At 43.1% G+C, this 20327-nt stretch overlaps 1 protein-coding gene across 4 annotated transcripts in view; it reads left to right on the top strand.

Annotated features, from left to right (window-relative positions):
* CAMK2A (calcium/calmodulin dependent protein kinase II alpha) overlaps positions 1-20327 on the top strand; it is a 448541-nt gene that overhangs the window by 363367 nt on the left and 64847 nt on the right. For 2 of the 4 annotated variants that reach the window (XM_069199537.1, XM_069199536.1), the window contains exons 13-15: positions 5884-5924; positions 10235-10267; positions 17252-17300. In XM_069199537.1, the coding sequence (XP_069055638.1) occupies positions 5884-5924; positions 10235-10267; positions 17252-17300 (123 nt within the window). The remainder of the gene's footprint in view (positions 1-5883; positions 5925-10234; positions 10268-17251; positions 17301-20327) is intronic. The other 2 variants (XM_069199539.1, XM_069199538.1) reach the window with 1 other exon arrangement.

The following is a 20327-nucleotide window of genomic DNA, read 5'->3' as shown; positions in this document are numbered from 1 at the left end:
TGGGGCCTCCCAAAGGTGACAACTACAATAATAGATATTGTGTGCATAGTACTCTAGTTTCCATTTTTTTATGAAGGTATGTATTTCTAAAGCCATGTGCATATAAGATCATAATAATGATCCGTAACAACATTTTCATCGAACAATACATTTGTATCTGTATAGGGGTGTAGATTTTATGTGACTTTCGTTTGTATGGTATGGTTTTTATATGATTAATTAACAACTGAGGCATGCAATGTAAAGGGAAAATGTTTTGAACCTGAAACCCAGTGTGAAAGCGCAAACAGAGTACTTAGCAACTTATTTTAGAGAATACTTAGTGCTAAGATACATTATATAAATGGACACAAAAGGCAGGTAGGTTATTGCTACGATGTTACTGAACAATTAACATGTCCGATGTTTATCTTTGAAAAAGCATTAACATAATACAGCTCAGGACATTCTGTTTTCCGAATGTAATATAGCAATACCGAATGACTAGACAGAAAGACACGCCTTGAACAATCTTAGCCTCGTTTGTATGTAAAACAATAAACCTCACATCGAGGTGATGTAGGTTTTATTCAAAGACCAACTTCACTTTTTCAGAGTTGATTGTTTCCACTGACACTAGCGTTGAGAAGGTGATCTAAGAAACATAGCACTAAGATCATGCACCAGCAGAGAGAAAAGCTATAACCACGTGCATCCAATCCAGGAGCTGTCTGTGAAACAAAACCAATTCTTATTAACAGTTGAAGAAATTTGGAGAGGAAATGGTGAGATTCATAACATGTCTGAACATTTTAAGTTCACATTTGGTAATTAAATGGAAAATGATTGCCTTAGCAGTCCGAAGAATGGCAAAGTACTTTGAAAAAATAATGCCAATGAAAATATTTCTCCCAAAAATGAGCAGTGTGAATAATTTAAATTATAGTAACATTTTGAGAGGAGACCTCAAGCATCCTAAAATATTTTGCATCTACTAAGAGACTTGTGGTTTGGAGAGAAAATATTTCACTGCACCTTCGTATAACACTAAATGGAACATTGCTGGGTACATGGTACAAAGAATCTCAGCGGTGGGTTAAAATACAGGAATTGAATGTAGAGAAAATTGTATTTGATGTACTTCTCTTTTCATCCTTAAGTCTTGAAAAAAGGTAAGAACTTAGGGCCAGATGTAGCTAAGGTTTTTACCCATTCTGTGTCTATGGGAAAAAGTGTTCGTACATATGGCCCTTGGTGTGCAGTTGCCCCAAACAGAATTTCCAGTTGGCTCGCAGAATCCTCAAAGTGCATATTAAGTTTAAGAGTAATGGATGATGGCAGTGTAGCATAACGTATTGATTACAAATTATGGTAACAGCCCTTAATGCTGTGGTGAGTGGAATTGTCCATGTTGAAAAACATTTAGTTAAATATTTTTGTTTGTTACTGGCTGAGCATCATTTAGAAAAACACATCTTGAAAAACCTTCATCTAATGGCCTTACAGTCTAAATCATGCGTTAGCATGAAAAAGCTTACCAGTGGCAAAGGACTTTCTGATTGAGTCTTGTTGAAGCTCACCTGGACTGAGCTTCAAATTCTAGCTGAAATTCACCCATCCTAATGGGCACATATTGATCCCCTCACAGTCAAAAGAAATACACCTTCTACAACAGGATCAGTTTAACAAATGTACTAATGGGAAAGATGACAATGTTCATTTTATTTTTAAGTATGCGTTTGTGAAACCTTAGTTGGAGAAATGTTTGCATTGCCTTGGTTTTGTATCCTTGGCAGCCTTTTATTCTGTATGACAAATGCAGAAGTAACCCTAATTAATGATTTAAAGAAGAACAGTAAAGAGGCTCAATGTAAAAGGTCATGTAGTGTAAAGTTTGTCATGATAGGCAATAGACTTGTTCACAAACTTTGGAAATCTAAATCAAATCAATCGTAGTCAAGAGGTGCTTTTTGTAGCTTAATTGGAAAAAGCAACACAAGGGTTAAAATAAGAACAAATATGCATGGAATTATTGCATTATTATTCATACTACTATGCTCTATAATCCCTTTATGGTGGAAATATTGCAAATATCTTGTGATTAGGGTTGAGTCAAATTTTCTAGCGGAAATTGGAAAGTGTGGAATACAAGGGTTCTGTTTCACCCACACATTCAGTACTCCCTATCATTACCCACTCGTCATTCATTTTCTTTTCACATTTCTAATACAGAATTAAAGTATTATGTTCGCTTTTTTGTTCTTAATGTTGTATTCATGCTAAGTCTTGTAAAGAAAAATATATAAAAAGGAAACAAAATCAAAGGGCTGCTGCTTAAAATACGTACAACAAAGCATAAGAATCTCAAGGGTGCTACAATAAGGGAAAGATTTGCAGGAATAGTACAATAACCCTGATTGAAACATGACATAATAACAAGGTTGGGCTTAAAATGCAATATATTAACAGAAATGGTTATTAAAATCCAACAAAATCACAAAGTCGCTCTTTAGAATGTAATAGAATTAAAATTAAACATTAATTCAAATGTTATATAATGACAGAATGGCTTGAAATGCATCAAAATGTGAAACGTGCTACATGAATGTAAGATAATTGCAGGAACGCTGCTTTAATGCAACACAGTTGTAATGTCGCTTGTGAAAATTCAACAAAATTCAAGATAGATGAATGAAATGCAGTCTAATCGTAGAGCGCTGCAAATATTGTGAAATGATTATTGGTCCCTGAGCAAAATTCTACATAACCTCCGGGAGTAATGCAACAGAAAGACTGGGTTACTCCCTGAAATGCAACACAAGCACGGGTTCCACATGCAACATTATCATGGGATATCCAGTGGTGTAACAAAACGTGAGGGCCCCCCTTGCAAAGAACAATGAGGGCCCCCCCAGTCAAGGGCTCTCAGCCCAGAGGCCCGCCGCCCATGCACAGCACACTGTGCTGAAGGTGCTCTCTAGAGCTTGTGGCCCTCCGCTCCGCTCTGCGGGGGCTATTGTTACCCCCGCGGGGAGATCATGTTGGTAGCATAATCTTACTACTATAAAAATTATATTTTTTATAAGAAAGTTGTAGAGTACTAACTCTTTGGTTAAAATGCTTTGAAGTGAGACTGGGTTTTGGAGGAAAAAGGTAAAAATTATCAAATATTTTATTGAACACATTGGTGACACCATCAAAAGTTTAGTGTGTCAAGAAAGGTGTCCTTAAATGATTCAACTTTGTACAGTGATGTATTCTAGACAGGGCAAGAACAAAAAGTATTCGTTTTATTAGAATGACTTCAAGTTTACTTTTGAAAGCTGGCAGAATTATAATTCTAATTTCACTTTTTGACGTCTAGAACACTCGTGTTGCTACGGGACAAAATGGAGTGAATTGCCTTCCTTCAGTTTGCACGCTTCCACTGGAGATAGCCCATCATCATCTTTGTTGTATCAGTCATTACTTGAATAGAGAGATGAGCCACCTCAGAAGGGAGACATGAAAATACCTAGATAACCCAAATCTGAAAAATCTCAAATCTGGCATGACCCGCCTCTCTCTACAACTGGATCTTGAAGAACTGGCTCCCTCTCAGTCTTTTTTTTTACTGACTACTGGAGAATGGACACCGTGTCCACCCTCTGAAGAGGGCCTCTTGGACTATGTTTTTAATTGTTAGGCACGGACTGGTGGGACCTGGAGGTTGCTGGGATGGTGACAATAATGAGTTTCTTGGTGTGGAGAGGTTCTGGTAGCACACTGGAGAACTCGTGGCAGGGGCAGAAGCTGAACTGTCATTCTAGGCACTCTCCTTGGTAATGTCTGTATCATAGCTGTCTGAAACATCTTCTCACTGCTCAATGCGTATTTTGAGTTGGTAGTAAAAGGTGGTCCCCACCGGCTCTCACAAAGGTACCAATGGTGAAAAATAGTTTGCTGCATCCCAATCCAGTTTTGTGATTCCTGGTGGCTGAGGTCACCGCCGGGCAGTGAGGAATTACTCTTGATGGCAATAGCCTGGTAGGCAAGATTACACATATACAACTAGTATTGTTACAAGTGGGTGGGCCTTTTTCACTCCCTTGGCTGAAAGATGGGTATGGTTAACTGCATATGGGCAACATGAGTCCCTTGGATGACCATCCAGCAATTTGTGGCTCTTCCTTATCCTCCCTGAATTGAGTATGCCATGTTGCCCTACAGAATTATCTGGAAGCTGAACTGAGCACCCTATCCTTACGTACTCTTTCTCTTTATTGACCATGATACGTGGCTGTAGAAAGCTGAAGTAGGTTCAGTGCTGTTTTCTAAACGTAGATGTAAGTGATTTTAAAGAGATCGTTTGTTTCCTAATGTTTCTGTTGCAGTCACTTTGCCACCTTGCGTATTTTTCTGTAGTTTCCTTTTAGGCTTTTGTTCCTGTCAGTTGCTTGTCAGACTGGCCTAGCTCAAGGACAGTGGTGGGGGCGCCTCTTAGAGCTTGACAGGTGGGAGTAAAGCAATGGTCTATTGTTTATCAGCCTCTTTGAAAAGTGGCTTGCAGCTGTCTGGTACAGAGATGGTATCACTTGACCTTCAGAGGTTGGCACTAAATTTAGAGAGGGGCAGGGAGGAATGAGTGGGGGAGGATGGGCGTGCAGAGCCGCGGCGAGAGAAATGTGAATCTGTGAGGGGAGAATTACAAGAGAACTGGAGTGAGGAAGAGACGCAGACAGGTAGCGAGCAAAAGTGGGTGGGTGGTGTTACAGAAAGGAAGAGGTAGCGTGAGGCAGGGGAAGAAAGAAAACAAGAGAAAACACAAGGAGGAATGAGAGAGAGAGCCAACGAAAGACGAACAAGAGAGTGAGACCGTGGAAGTGAAAGAGTTGTTAAGGAGAGAGTGGGATGGGGAATGAGAGGTGGTGAGAGAAATAGAGCGATAAAGAAATAGAATGAATTATAAAAAGAGAAAGAAGCAGCTAGAGGGTAAACATAATTGGTAACGGAAAATGAGTAGAGGGGAGAGAGAAGACGGGAACTGCGGGAGGGCAAAGGCAATAAAAGAATTGTGAAAGGGAGGAGCAAATGAACGATAGAAAGGAACAGTGGAATAAAGGAAGCAATAGAGAAACGAAGGAAGCAAAGAAGTAATAGACTAATAAGAAAAGAAAATGGGTACTGCAGGAAGGAAGGTAGAATAGACGAAATAAGCGAAGGAAGAAGGGAAGCTGGGAAAGAAGTAATAGATAATGGCAATTACCAATTATAAGGGAAGTGAATCATGAAAATGGGTGAGAAATGGATCGACGGAGAAGCAGAGCAAACAATGCAATGGACATAAAAACGGGGAGATGATGGGATAGGATAAGAGCGAGAGAGGGTGTAGAAAGGCCCGGGAATGCCGCGCTCGTGCCGCTGCCAACACAAACAATGAAAGGAATCTTCTCTGAGTGACGGGTTACATGAGACTAGTGAAGGCGGTCCTTGGATCACAGGGAGATCCCGTAGGCCGTGCCTCTCTGCTGAAGGCGTGGCCAGACGTGGGGCTAGCTTGCCTCGGCCTCAGTATGAAGTAGCCCTGCTCCAAAAAAAGTAGGGACTCTCTCCACAGCCGTGGCCCCCACCGTCCCCAGGGCACGCGCTTGATTTTAGCTAGAAGGAGGTACAAACGAGATGGCTTGGCGGCCTAGGCCGCATACAGAGAGACGGGGTCCGGGGAGTGCCAGCAGACGACCCCTTGCATTGCCAAAGCTGCCCGGAGAATCTGCACTTAGGAAGGCATGCAGGCGCCGGCTGGAGACCATGCCCCGGGCCCCCCGCCAGAGCCAGCCCCGCAGTTGAATCCCCACGTGTTGGCGCTCACCATGTGTGTCCTAGTGCCCTGCCTGGCCCTGCTAACCCTCTACCTTCTCTCTTTAGGAGGAAAAGGCGGCAGCAACAAGAAAAACGATGGCGTGAAGGTAAGCTCATCCGACGTCAACGGTGCCTACGGCTTGGTCACTCCGTATGCTCTTTGCATGACTGATTTAAGACACTTTTCTTGGTCCAAGGGGCATTTTTTGCCCGTGCATGAGGCAAGAGTCAGTCTCTGTATGTTATTCTAGAGTTCAGCTCTTCTTCCCATCTACTGCTGCTTTGGTTGGGTTTGAAACTGCTGAACAGCACATTACATGGTCTGGCATTGTATAGTGGGCTTAGTTCTAGGATGTCTTTTGTGACTCATGGTACATCTGGGGTATAGGATTTAACTTCAGCTTCTGGAGCTGGTTCCTAGACCCAGCTCGAACAGCCATGTTTGGCCCCAGGGCCTGCTTCTGGAACCTGTGTTTGGCAGCAGTGAGGCGCCACACAGCTTGATTCCAGACCCCAGCTCTGACTTCCATACATGGCTCCACTGCCTGGTTTCAAGGCCTGACACCTGTTCCTCGACCTGACCCTCACAGGTAGGCCCAAGAGTGACAGGTCCCAGAGCATGGTGCCAGGTCACACCATCGAGGTACAGTAGTTAAACAACATGAGCTTTTCTCTAGGCAGGTATGGGCATTAGGGCCCTCTGTGAGGTGCTGCATTGCTTTGTTACTGGCCTGTGCCCATACCTGGTGGTGGGCGTAGAGCTTTCGGATCGTGTGAGTTTACGTTCAGAAGTGATGCCTGTGAAGTACATGACAACAAGTGCATGTTCACATTATTGACCTTACTCTTTGGGTCGTTCCACCTGGGAGGCTTGGGCTGCCTCTCTTGTAAGAAAAGTTGAACATAACATTGGGTCATTCTTAGTAGCCGCTGCAGTGGGATCTAGCAGGTTCCACTGTAGCCTTTCCATCTCATCGACAGAGCGCCTGCTGCCTTACTCACCCCAGTGCTCGCTGCCTCACCCACCTCACGGCCTCAGTCACCTCCACCTGCTGCCTTGATCAACCCATCGCCTACTACCTCACCCACTTCATGGCCTGCTATCTCAATCACCCACCACCTAGTGCCTTAGTCGTGCCGCGGCCTGCTGCCTTAAGCACCTCACCACCCCCTGCCACAGCAAGCTCACTGACTCAGTCACCATACTGCCGGCTGCACCAATTCCACCACAGCCTTCTTCCTGCATCCCCGCCACAAGCTGGCTTACTCACTGCACTGTCTGCTGCACCTACCGTCCACTGCTGGCTAAATTACCACATTGATCTCCAGACTCAGTCACCCCTTCCTGCGGCCACACTCCCTGCAGTGCTTAGTTATGCAGGAGCCAAGTGTCTCATTGCTACTGCGCATTGCCTCCAACACCCTACTGAACGATGCCTCGTGCACCCCAATTCTTGCTACATCAGTACTTCTTCCACTCACTACCTCAGTCACCTCACGTCTAACTGCCTCATGCACCACTTTTGCTCACTCGCACAGGCACCTAATTTCCTGCTGCGCCGTTGCAGCTACCGTTCTCTTCCCCAGTTATTGAAATGCTCGCTGCTTCAGTCACCCTCTTACTGCATCAAAACTTCTGACGATCACTACCTCAGTCACTGCAGTGCTCGCTGCCTCAGTCGCCTCACGTCTCTAACTATTGCTCACTACTTCAGTCGGCCCACTGCTCGCTGCCTTAATCTCTACACTGCTGCCCGCCTCTGTTACCTCGTTAACGTAAGTCTGTACATCTGTTGCTCACTACCTCAGTCACTGCATGCTTGATACCTCAGTCGCCACACTGAGCGCTGTCTCATTCACCTCACTTTTCACTACATTAGTAGCTCTGTCACTCACTTGTGCAATCCACCACACTACTCGCTGCGTCATCCACTGCACTACTCACTGCATCATCCACTGCACTACGTGCTGCTTCAGTCATTATACTACTCACTGCTTCAGTAACCACACTGCTCACTGCTTCAGTCACTACACTACTCTCTGATTCATCCACTGCACTACTCACTGGTTCATCTACTACACTGCTTGCTGGTTCATCCACTGCACTACTTGCTGCTTCATCCACTGCGCTACTCCATGCTTCATCCACTACACTACAGCTGCTTCATCCACTGTACTACTTGATCACTCATCCAATGCACTACTCATTGGTTCATCCACTGCACTGCTTGCTGCCTTAGTCACTGCACTACTCGTTGCTTCACCTACTGCACTGCTCGCTGCTTCATACACTGCACTACTCGATGGCTCATCCACTGCACTACTTTGTGCTTCATCCATTACACTACGTATTGCTTCACCCGCTGCAATACTCGTTGCTTCATCCACTGCACTGCTCGTTGCTTCACTACACTGCTTGCTGCTTCATCCACTGCATTGCTCATTGCTTCATCCACTGCCCTACTCGCTGCATCAGCCACTATGCTACTCGCTGCTTCACTACACTGCTTGCTGCTTCATCCACTGCATAGCTCACTGCTGCATCCACTGCACTACTCGCTGCATCAGCCACTATACTACTCGTTGCTTCACTACACTGCTTGCTGCTTCATCCACTGAATAGCTCACTGCTTCATCCACTGCACTACTCACGGCTTCATCACTGCACTACTCGCTGCATCAGCCACTACAGTACTTTCTGCTTCATCCGCTACACTATGTGCTGCGTCATCCACTAGACTACCCACTGTGTCATTCACTACGGTACTTGCTGGTTCCTCCACTGCACCACTCGCTGCTTCACTCATTACACTTTTCGCTGCGTCATCCACTGCATTTCTCGCTGCTTTATTCACTGCACTACTTGCCACTTCGTCCACTGCAATACTTCATGGTTCATCCACTACACTACTTGCTGCTTCATCCACTGCACTATTCACTGCTTCATCCACTCCACTACTCCATGCTTCATCCACTACAGTACCTGCTGCTTCATCCACAGCACCACTCATCATCAACTGCACTACACGATGCCTCGTCCGTCCATTGCACTGCTCCCTGCTTCATTCACTGCACCGCTCGCGGCTTCAGTACCCCCACTGCCAGTGCGTTGCTCCCACTGCTGCTCCCCCACACCGTGACTTGTTAGCGTGCTGTGTAGTCTGGGCTCTCCTGTGTGTTGTCTGATTCCCTGCTTCATTCTCTGACATTTCTATGTCTCGTCCTCGACGTGGTGCTAACCCCCCCTTACTCTTCTGCTCTCTCCTCTCTCCTGCTTGCGGACGCCCTTGCTCTCCCCTGCTGCTCTCCCCCCTCGCTGCTCCCCTCGGCTCTCCTGCTCTCCTTGTTCCTTCTTCCCTTCCCTCTGACTCCAGTCTTACGCTTCTCCTCCTTGCCCCGTCCTCCTTTTGCCTCTCCTTTCCTCCGAGCAGATATATTTCCATTTGGGATCCCGCTCACTTTGTCCCTTCCCTTTCCTCTTCTCGCTTCTGTTTCTTTGCTGCTCTCGTCCCTTCTCTGTTTTCTTCCTGTCCCCGCTTCTCTGCTCTCTCGCACTCGGCTTCTTCTTTCACTCTTGGCTGTGCGGCATCTTCCCGCCTCCGTCCCTTTCACCCCTCTCTTTCTCTATCATTCTCCCCCACTTTCTTCATCAGGTCTCTGCTCTCCTCCCTCTCCATGCTGCTCTCTCTCTGTGAGACTCTGCACCCTCCCTGACATCTCTTCTCAGTAACTCTCCCGCTCCCTTCTCTCCGCCTCCCTCTTCCGTGCTGTTTCTTCCTCTGTGGCCTGGTGTTCCTCCTTCCGCCCTCCTGTCTCTCTTCACCCTCTCTCTTTTGTTTTCTCCTTCACCTCTCTGCTCTTCTCACCGCTGTCTCTTCACAACCCTCTCTCTGTTTCTTCTCTTTTGCCTTTCCTCGTGATATTTCTGCTGCTGTCTTCTTCTCCGTCTTCCTCTCTCCGCATCACTCTTTCAGTCCTGTCAGTCTCCTCTTTCTATGCTGACCTTCCACACTCTCTTTTCTGAATCTCGCCTTTTTTCTCTGACCCCTCAACTCATCTCTCTTTCTCAGTCCCTTTTGCCTCATTATCTCTCTTTCCTGATTTTCTGCTCCTCACACACTCTCGTTGTTATTTCCACTTCCCTTCTGTCTTTTAGCTCTTTCTCTCTCTTACTTTACATCACTGCCCTTTCTCACCCTCTCCAGCTCTCTGCTGCATGCCGTCTTTCTTTCTCACTCGCACCATCTCTTTTCCTTTTTTTAAAGTTTACTTTCTCCCTCTCTCTCTTTCTCCTCCTCCCCCTCTCTTGAGTTTACTTTCATCTTTCCCTTTGCCTCTCTTGTGCTCGCTGCCTCTCCCTGTGCCACCCGCTGCCTCTCTCACTCTGCTTTCCTATCTGTTCTCCTTGTTTTTCCAGAAAAGAAAGTCCAGTTCCAGTGTCCAGTTAATGGTGAGTGTTTTTTGTCTACTACAAAGCCGGTCTCCTGGACCGGGCACAGCCAGCATCCAATCCAGACTGGCTAGGCATCAAGTGGCAGCCTCTTCTCAGCCCATTGAACGATGGGACAGGGAGTCCTCCCCTAGTACAATGTTATTGAGACAAACCAGAGATAGTGGAACACCGGGCAAAATAATGCACAATCATTGTAGTCCACCACCAGGACTTTTAAATCAGTCACTTCTTATAGATTGCCTCGTGTAATGAGCTCTACTTTCATGCAGGTCTGCCTTTTTAGCCAATACTGCTCTGCATTTCGAGAATTACAGGTCCAATTTAAACATTGTAAGTATCGCTCAAAAACTCAACATGCAAAATGCTCTTAGTTATAAAGCCGGGACTGGCAGATGTGGTCACGCCATCTGGCAGTTATGACTCAATTTAATCAAAAAGAATATTTTTGCAAACTTAAACTGATTTCATTATTGGATTAATTTGACTGGTAATTGACTAACATGATTTTATTGTTATAGACTGGTCAGAGGATAAAAGAATACAGTTTTCAATTTTTAAATTATCAGGACTTGTGATCCAATGTGAGAATATTAAATTGTTTGCATAAAATATAGCAAACCGAGAGAATACTGAAACAAATTCTTCTTCTAAGTCCCCAAAACTTCTTTCATAAGTGTACAAAGTATTGCACGTTTACAATTCGCAATATCCCCTATTAATTCCTTGCATGTTTGTCTGTCACATGTTTGTTGTATCATGTACACAGTGGCAATAATGTAAAGTTGTGTTTGGTAAATAGCTCTGTGCAGTAGAAATAGTGAACCACGCATTACACCAGACATTCCTATTTTATTAATACTGATTTGGATAATTTAGAAATATTCCTCATTCGTTAGCCAAAATGTCTCAAAAGTAAGACTCACAATTATCCCGATTTTCTACTTAATGCATACCCAATTAAGTGTACAAATTTAGGAATCGAAATTTTCTGAAAGCTCTACTTCAAATAGCCACAATTTAATCCTCAAAATATTATTCAGGTGGGAGCTTATGTGTCACCCGCTTTGCTGCAATAATGCTTGTACGTTTATCGAGCCGATCCTTCATTTAAATCCCTACTTTTGTCACAGTTAAAACCTCATAATTCTTAGGCCAAGCGTTCCAAATGACTTGGAATTAACATTCAACATTTACCTTGTGTTGGAGCTTATGTACCTTCTCATATTCAATCAATGTATTCTACAGTTGCCCCTGGTTATTCTATATTTAAGGCCCAAACTGCATTTTTAAGGCATGAATTAAACCTCCTAAGGTGAGCATATCTGCATATGATTAAACAGTTTTCTTAATTCGGTATCCTCAGTATTTATAATCTGTCCATCATTTGAATATCTCTTAAATTGCTAACAAATGTCATCATTATCTTAAATGTTGGGGTGGGCCTAACTAGCGTAATTCTCTGGCTTACTTACTGCAAATGTACTTGTAATTATGCGTAATCCAGCATTTATCCCTATTTTCTAATTGTAAATGGAACCCTCACGTCTGTAGTGGGCCCAAGGATGGACTTTGCACTAAAAATAGCACTAAAGGATACACAACACGAACATCAGAAGCCAGCAGCTCCTCGCCCTCTCTTAGTTTGTTGTTCCTGTGTTCCTCCTGTGGGATTTTTGCCCCAAATTGCTCCTTTAACAGCATAATTTCAGTAATTTTGCATCACAAGAGTAATGCCTAATTTCTCAAATTACGCCGATTACTCTGATGTGATTAACATTTTGCCCAGGCCTACTCAAATGTCCCTGATCAGAAAGTTTTTTGTTGGGGCTTTGAGGAAGTGTTTTTTCCTCCAAATACTATTGATCTGGTATCTTCCAGAGTGGGCGCACTTTTTTTTATAAACAAAATGTTTATCAGTATTGTCCAGCAACGTCCGCCGCATATATCAGTGGGGGATGGGGGAGAACGACGGGGGGCAACAGGGGAAACAACATTTAAAAAAAAAACACATACCTCGTGCCGCTCGTCTCCTGCTGCCGTCTACTTTTGTCTTGCTCCTCCTGTGTTGTCCCAGGATTCACTGGGACACCAGCACAGGCTCTCCAGCAATCCTGGCGCTGCTTACATGCTAAACATATCATGTAAGCAGCATCAGGATTGGTCTGAGCAGGAGTCAGTGCAGTTCAGACACAAGCCTGGGTTCTGTGCTTTTTCTCCAGCCTAGCTGTGTATGCAGCCAGGTTGGAAAAACCTAAGTGCGCGTGTGTGTTTGGCTGGCCTCAGATGGCCGGCCAAACACACATACGCACTTAGTGCACTCTCCCCTCCTACTTCCTGTGGCCCAGCCCTGCCACTCCCTGGCTGAGCTAGCAGATGAAAAATGATGACAAATAAAACAATAGCAAGCTATCGTTTTATTATTCATCTGTTGGCTCAGCCAGGGAAGAGACGCCACTGCGGAGGAGCCTCCTCTGGGTATGTCGCTCCCTTGGCTGTTTTCAGTCTTCTTTTGAACTTTTTTACATTAATTTAAAAAACACTGTGGGATATGCGAACTCCACTATTTGATGGTGTTGTCCATATATAGACTCAGGAAGCCTGAAGGAGCACACATATAAACATGTGAAAGAGTAACCCCGCTACAACCATTTTAAATCACCCAAGTTGTGCTTATCTAAAATTTCCTCAACATTAAACTGGGTTTTATCAGTGTTTTGTTTTCGACTTCAAATGATATATAACCCCTGATTCTGCTAGTCAAGTGTTCGTATGGAACCTCTGATCATATCACTGCATTTCAAAAGATTTTCCATCCTTATTTAGAACGCCTCTGGCCGCTGTGAGTGGGGACAAGGACAAAATATTTGTGCCATTCCATTGAGTTGGCAAAATGTGTACTCACCAGAGACCCTCAGTGAACTCATAAATTGAATACTTGAATGTCCACAGTAGCAGCCTCCTCAATCATCTTGCCCCTTCATCGGCACCTCTTTCCACTGTGTGCCTCCACTCCCTTCAGGATGGATCTCAGTGCTAAGAACAGTCATAACAGGTGGCTGAACACCTGTCAGACTGATTAGTTTCTATTATCATTTTCCGAGAACTGTAAATATTAACAAGGGCGTGCGTCACTGCGCTCTGTGTCCCCTAACCCTCAAAATTGTATTTTTCTGTCAATCAAATAAATGCATATTTTGCCACATTTATTTTTGTTTGCAATGTACATCTGTTAATCCATCTGTATACAGTTCTTGCTTACTCATTCTCTCTCTCTCTCTCTGCCTCCCGCTCTCTCCATCTTTTCTTCTTGCGTGTAAATGTTATTTTCTCTTTTGATCTCTTTGAGTCTTTTTTTTCGGTTGCATTTGCACGCTCATCCTCTAGTGAGGGAAAGAATGAAAGAAAGAAAGACAGAGGTCTGATTTCTTTCTTTCACCCTCTCGCTCATTCTCTTAACTTATAGATCTTTTATACAACATTCTCTCTTCTCTTCTTTAGTTTCAGACCTTCTCTTATGCTTTTTACCTTTGTTTCCACAACTATCTCATGCTCTTCTTTTCTCCTTGTATTATTATTTCTGTTTTCTCATTCTTATCTTCCTTCACCAATACACTTATAATTTCCATTCCCACATTTATTATTCTGCTTTGTTCTCTAATTACTACTTGTTTCAACGCACTTAAGGCCTCCTAAGGAGTAGTAAGCACTATATAAATACAGTGTACAACTACAATTATAATTATTTCGCCCACTATACCAATTGCCATCCATTTTCTTCACTTTCATACTCCCGTGTGCTTTATGTTGCTCTTCCTTTCTGTTCCTCAATTTTAATCTCTATTTGTTTGTTTATTTTTCTGCATTGCGTTTTATCTTTCATTTTTTATTTCACTTTTTTAAATTTTACTTTTGTACTTTGTGTTTCTCTTCATTCTTTAGTATTTTATCGTCATTTGATCTCTATCCTTTCCTCGTATTCCTTTGTTTTCTATACTCCCTTTATTTGGCCACCTAAGTCAAGGTTGACCCTTCTAAGTTCAAATATTACAGAAACATCCAGATTCTTTATGCCAACTCTGCACAGCCAAGCATTAGCGGGGCGGGGCCCAGTCATAAAGAGTGTTTAGGTGATGAGTCATGATCAGGCAATGATGTCGCTAATATGCTAGTCTCAGATTTTCAAACACCCAAATTAATCTTTCTTACAAAGTAAATGTTCTTTATGGCCAATACATGACCTTCCTCTATGTTGCCGAAGATACTAGCTTTGAACCCCGCACCTCTAACCACCCCAGATACTTTCTACAACATAGAGGCAACACAATTCTAAGTAGACACTATACAAGTAAACATGCACGTTAAGGTTGTCTAATGTACACACGAGCTGTGCGTTGCCCATACCTTTGTTTTGTGCTCCACTCTTCACAGCCTCCATCTCATCTCCACCCACTCCCTGCTTCAGGCACTACTACTCAGAATCTGGTTAGTGCAGGGTTTATACAATGTTGTAAAACCTGAAAGCCGAACGTTTCATCAAGAGCACACTTTTGTTCCCACTTCCCACTTGTGAGCTGTGGTCTGCTATTGATGACCTTGGCTTATCTGGCTACTCACACAGGATTGTGGCCTTGTCCCACCATGTTCACTTGGCTTACTGAAATCTCTGACCAACAGTACCAGCTCCTCTTTGCTTCAATACCTTGACATGTGAGACCTGGATGAGTTTAACATTCTGAATTCTCAAATCTCATAGACTACCGTCTAAAAAGGTGGGACATCTCCTTCATCTCCCATGAAACGGGCCAAGGCTAATGCCAAGCCAGGAGACATCTTCTAATCTGAAAACAAACTAGTTCATGCAGAAGTGCACAGGTTTGTGGTTAATCAGAAGATTACCTGTCAAGGCTCAACCGTTCAAAGGCATCAGTCTGATAGCCACCCTCTTGATTTTCCGATAGGCTGTCTTCATACCAATAATGAACTTCAGTCTGATCTCCGAACAGACGGAGACACAGCCACCAGCTTCCCTTTAGCCACACCATGAATTGGACATGGTAGGGAGGCCTTGTGCCTGGAAGGACTCTAAAGAAACCGATAATGTGATTGACCAATCTTAGTTAAAAGCTTAAAAAAATTAGGCAATGGGCTGTAGTCCAGATCAAACAAGCCTTTTATTTATCTTCTACCACTACATGAATCCTAATGAGTGCCAATCTGCTTTTCTGTACAGTAATCCACATTAGAAATACCACACAGTGTGGGCGGTAGTGTAGGTGCTTTGCTAGGACATCTTCTGTCTAAAATTGGAGTTAAGGGGTGCCCCACAACGTCATCTAAAACATCCATTTGGTTTGTATTCAAAAGCCTAGTCCTTAAAACGTAGAGTAGCTAACACCCACGTGTTTGTAGTTTTAGGTGAGTAAAGGAGCAGTCCCCTTGAGTAAAAGTTTTGGCACAAGTCAACATGAACCTCAGCTAGAACGACCAAGCTCTGCTAATGTTGGTGTGTATTTATGTATGTGATGTCAGTGATGCGTTGTCTGAGCATGGGCAGCAGGTGCAGCAGTGCCACAGGCACATTGTTCACTACCACAGTCATGGTCGTATGCTTTGCCTGCCTGTTGTCAGGCACTGCAGTGTAATGAGGCTATTGTACACTATCACAGCCATTTCTTTAGTGATTAGTTAAAGGCTGCAGCATGAAGACCCTACTGATTGTTAGAGAGACAGCTCTCAATCTTGTATTCTAATGCGGGATGTGGTATACTGAAGGCTCTACTAGGCCATTGCAACAAATAATGACCCTAGGTATGGTAAATGAATGCGGCAGATCACTTAATCAATCAGTTCCAAATAGCTATATTGTTTGCAACAAACCTGTATTCTGCAATTGAACTGAGAAGGAAAAGGCTATCTCCTTCTGCTATTTGAAATAAGTGGTCTTTTTTTTATTGCCTGACGTCAGAAATCTAAAAGAGAGAAATTGATTTGGAGAAAATGCAGGGGATAGGATCCAGAAACTATTCTGATGACTTTAGATGTAGAACTTCCCTACATTTCTTTTTACATTTTATTGCTGCAATGTATGGGAATAGGTTTCTTGTTGGGTAGTTCAGAAAGGGGGCTTATATTTTGGGGTTAGGACCTATGTTGGCTCATAATTGAGTGGGTTTTCAGTTGAGAAATGGTCTGTAAACACTAGGAGAAGACTTTGGATGTTGGCAGCAGGTGGGGTTTTTAAATGTTAAGGGTAGCTGCCAATAGACTTTTCGATAGATGACTTTAGGTCACCAAATGTTAGGATTAGAAGAAGCCTTCATGTTCTAATGGAAGGGTCTGTATGGCGAGAAAGATTTCAGGTGAATCATTTATATTTTGAAAGTAGCTTGAGAAGCCTTTAGAGGTTTACAATAGGCGTGATATTTGAATTTTAGGCAGATGCATCTTTGGATATAAGATAGAGTAGGGATGCTTAGTTGTAGGCCTTACAATGTTCTGAAACAATATTTAAACAATGCAATAATACACTGTTTGATGTTAGGTGGGGAAATATTTTTATTTTTTAAGCACGAAGGGCTAAAAGAGGTTGGGAATAAAAATACCCTAGGAATGAAGATAAATCTTACTATATTGGACCTGTTCAATGCATGGCAAAGAAATGCTTTCAGGTTTAGTGGTGGGGTAATGTTTAGACATTGAGATGGAGAGAACTGCCTTTAGTGGTCTGTAGTTTTGAGGGGAACTGTTTTGAGTTTTGCAGGAGGTAAAGTCTATAGATGATGAGGGGAAAGAGGAGAACCTTAACAAGTTGGAATAAAGACAGCTATTTACATGTTTAGGGTAAGAGATCTCTTTGTGTTTAGAGGGGAAGGCTTTAGAAGGGGAGATTTTTGTAGAGCCCAATGTATAAAGACACAGGAATATTTCTTGGGTAAAATTATGGAATAGAGCTCACATTTTAATATGTTTTTCTTTATACAGGAATCTTCAGAGAGTACCAACACCACAATTGAAGATGAAGACACTAAAGGTGGGTAATGCCAAATTGTTTAATCAAATTACAGAGGCTGTTCATTTCCGCCCAGTAACATTGTCAAAGATCTCTAGCTAGTGTGGCAGCAATAGCCCCAGCATTTCCTAATCACCTGGGGACTCCATAGCATAAATCATTTTGTTTCCTTCTTCCATTGGATGTGCCCGTTAGATTAAGTCAATTTATGAAGGGGAGTTACTGATACCCGAGTGGGAAAAGGGCTGCCAGAGATGTAGAATGAGAGGTTAAACTAGAGAATAGAGAGTGGCTGATGGACATATGAATAGGAGGCAGACCCAAGGGACTGGATTGTTGACAGGGGTGTGGGAAGTAAAAGTAATAGCAATGGAAGGCGGGAAACAAGGTCCTCCCTGTGAAGAGTATGAGGATGGTTGTTATTTTGGTGAGCATATTTTGACTGAGAATGTCCAGCTGAAGCACATCTTCAAATATCCACCTTAAGGTGTTAGGCTTTCAATTTGTAGATTTCACCTAGGAAGTAAAATTGAAACCTTTTATTTTGATTTAATTGGGATTATAGATTGTCAGTTGGAATGCAGAACACCCAAATTACCAATTTAGTCTCCAAATCACAGAGAATTATTTGTACATTTTGAAAATCCATCATATTCAAATTCCTCAACACCGCTATTATTTATAAAATAATTAAATTGATAACTAAATCAACTGGACTAGTTCAGCAGAAAAACATTGATAAAATGAGGCATAACAAACATTGAAATCTTTGCGATATGAAGTTGTTTGTGAGCTAGAATGCCAGTGCCTTGTCATGTGAAGTTTACAGATTTAGATCCTCACTTTTCTAGACCTCTCATAAAGAACTTGCTCAAAAGTCAACTTGTAGCCTACATTACAAATCTCTACCCCATTCTTAGCAGCCTTATAGTTGTAACTTTTTTGTCTTTACTAAATTTCCGTTCCGGTTCCCTCTGTGTAATTACCAGCCATTGCATGGCTCTGCTGAGGCTATTTGAGGTCCTCGCAGGAGCAATGTGGGGCTCTCTTGGGGATATTCAAAAGTCTAGTTGGGCAGCTAGGCTATGCTGAGGTGACATGATGATGTTTTGGTGCTATGGAAGGCTCTGTCTGTGATAGTCTAGGTTTGGTTTGGAATTATCTTACGGACATTTAGGGAGTGTGTGGGGGTTTAGTCTATTGTGTTCTAATTGGACTCCTTTGAAAACTAGTTGCCGTGTGATTTGGGAGCTATACTAGTGTGGCTGTGGGACTGAATTCCTAGTGTGACTGGCCTGACCTTTTTTTCCCACATTGAACCTCAAAGTCTGTGCATTAACTAAGGATGCCTCATGGTGTTTTTGGTATTCCTCAAAAAAGCACTAGACCAAACTGACAAGCCCAGTGCTTTAATAATGAGTGGCTGTGTCCTCTTCAAACTAATGTGTCTGGAGATTGATATTTGGTGCCACCTGAATCAGTAGAAGTTGAGAAGCACTGACCATTTTACTTGCACCAGGGATGAGGAGAAGGCCTACTGCCCTCTTTGTGTGATATGTGTTAAAACCTAATATAACACTAAATCTAAGTTCCTTCCCCTTTCACGGTAAGGACAAATACATACAGTGCAGAATATGGCTAGGTTTTCAGTATGAATCAGCCATTTCAATTGTAAGGTGTTGAAATCCCTTGCCCATAGTAGTAAAAGGTAAGACATCTATTTGGTTATTCATCACTGCCTCACCTGCAGCCCAGTATCAGGGACAGTGGGGATATATCAGTCAACAGTGGTCTCTCCGAAATACTCTTCCACAAAACCAGGAGATGATTAGGGTGGCTTTGACTCTGCCAGTGTTGTCCTCAGGCACCACTGGGTAGAACATATTTTGGTTCCAGGCATTTGTGATTATTTTATTTCCACATTAAGTACCGGTTGGCATGGTTGTCAAGCCTTGAACATAGCACCGGTAAAAAAAAGAGTTGAGTGATGAATACCAAGCAACAGTAGCTTCACCGGGTCACCTTCCCCTCAAAAGGGACAAAGCCATTCTCAAACTGAAAGACAAAGTAAAGTATGATTGCATGGAAGGTGCCATTATTGGGATTATTTTGCTAACTTCAGCTGGTTGCCATAAGAACCTTATTGATGTGAATACAAACCAGGAAGCCCCCTTGTAAACTTGGGTCCACGCGGTGAATTAGAATTTACATGGTTTTGGGTCATGGAGGAAAGAAACAACCTGTGAGGAACTGTGGAAATTCTTACTGAATATCTCTATTTTGATTTATCTCTGAATGTGCGATAAAACCAGTCTGATTTGCTTTGAAACGGCTTGATCAACAGCTAACTAGACAGCATCCCATGGGGAATAGGTCCTTTGATCACAGCCAGAAAAAAAAACAGCAACAGCAAATAAACAGCAACAACAAAGAGTACTGAAGGAGGGCCACGTACCATTGCGCCTGTAGATGCTCTTAAAGGTGCCTTCAAAAACCTAGAAGTCACTTCACACTCCAATTTACATGAACAGTAGGATGGACAATGCTCTCTGGGAGTCTGCCATCAACATGATCACCAGCACCATGATTTCCAAGTAGGTTGACTACAAAAGGAGCATCATAGGTTCCGTGGATAAGCAAGGCTAGAATTGGAATTAGTTTTTCACCATCCCATTGCTGAAGTGTGCAACTTCAGGTTAGTGGTCTGATTGGGTTAGTAAAACCCGGGGTGTGGACAGTCCTCAGTATATACTGCTTGCTGTTAAATTACCTTATTGAGTTGGGGTTGGTGGCCATGGTTCAGCCACCTGGCAGAGTCTCAAAAGGGGAAGTAACTTTAGAATGAGATCCCCAAAAGGACAGTGACTAAAGCTTAGTCCAAGGAGAGTTCAGACAGGGCTGAATACTCTACTCTGGCAGGAAAGGAATCTGAGCATGGTGCTAGTGACCGGTGGAGGAGTATTTAAACCTTCCAGTTCTCCAAGACTCTAAAATTCTGGTAGGAATGGCCACGGCAAATTCTTATTTCAGTAGCAACTGTGCAGAATG

The sequence above is a fragment of the Pleurodeles waltl genome, chromosome 7, assembly GCF_031143425.1.
Source record: "Pleurodeles waltl isolate 20211129_DDA chromosome 7, aPleWal1.hap1.20221129, whole genome shotgun sequence".
Lineage (NCBI taxonomy): Eukaryota > Metazoa > Chordata > Amphibia > Caudata > Salamandridae > Pleurodeles > Pleurodeles waltl.
The sequence above is the reverse complement of the archived record's forward strand: the minus strand, read 5'-3'. Positions and strand labels throughout refer to the sequence as shown.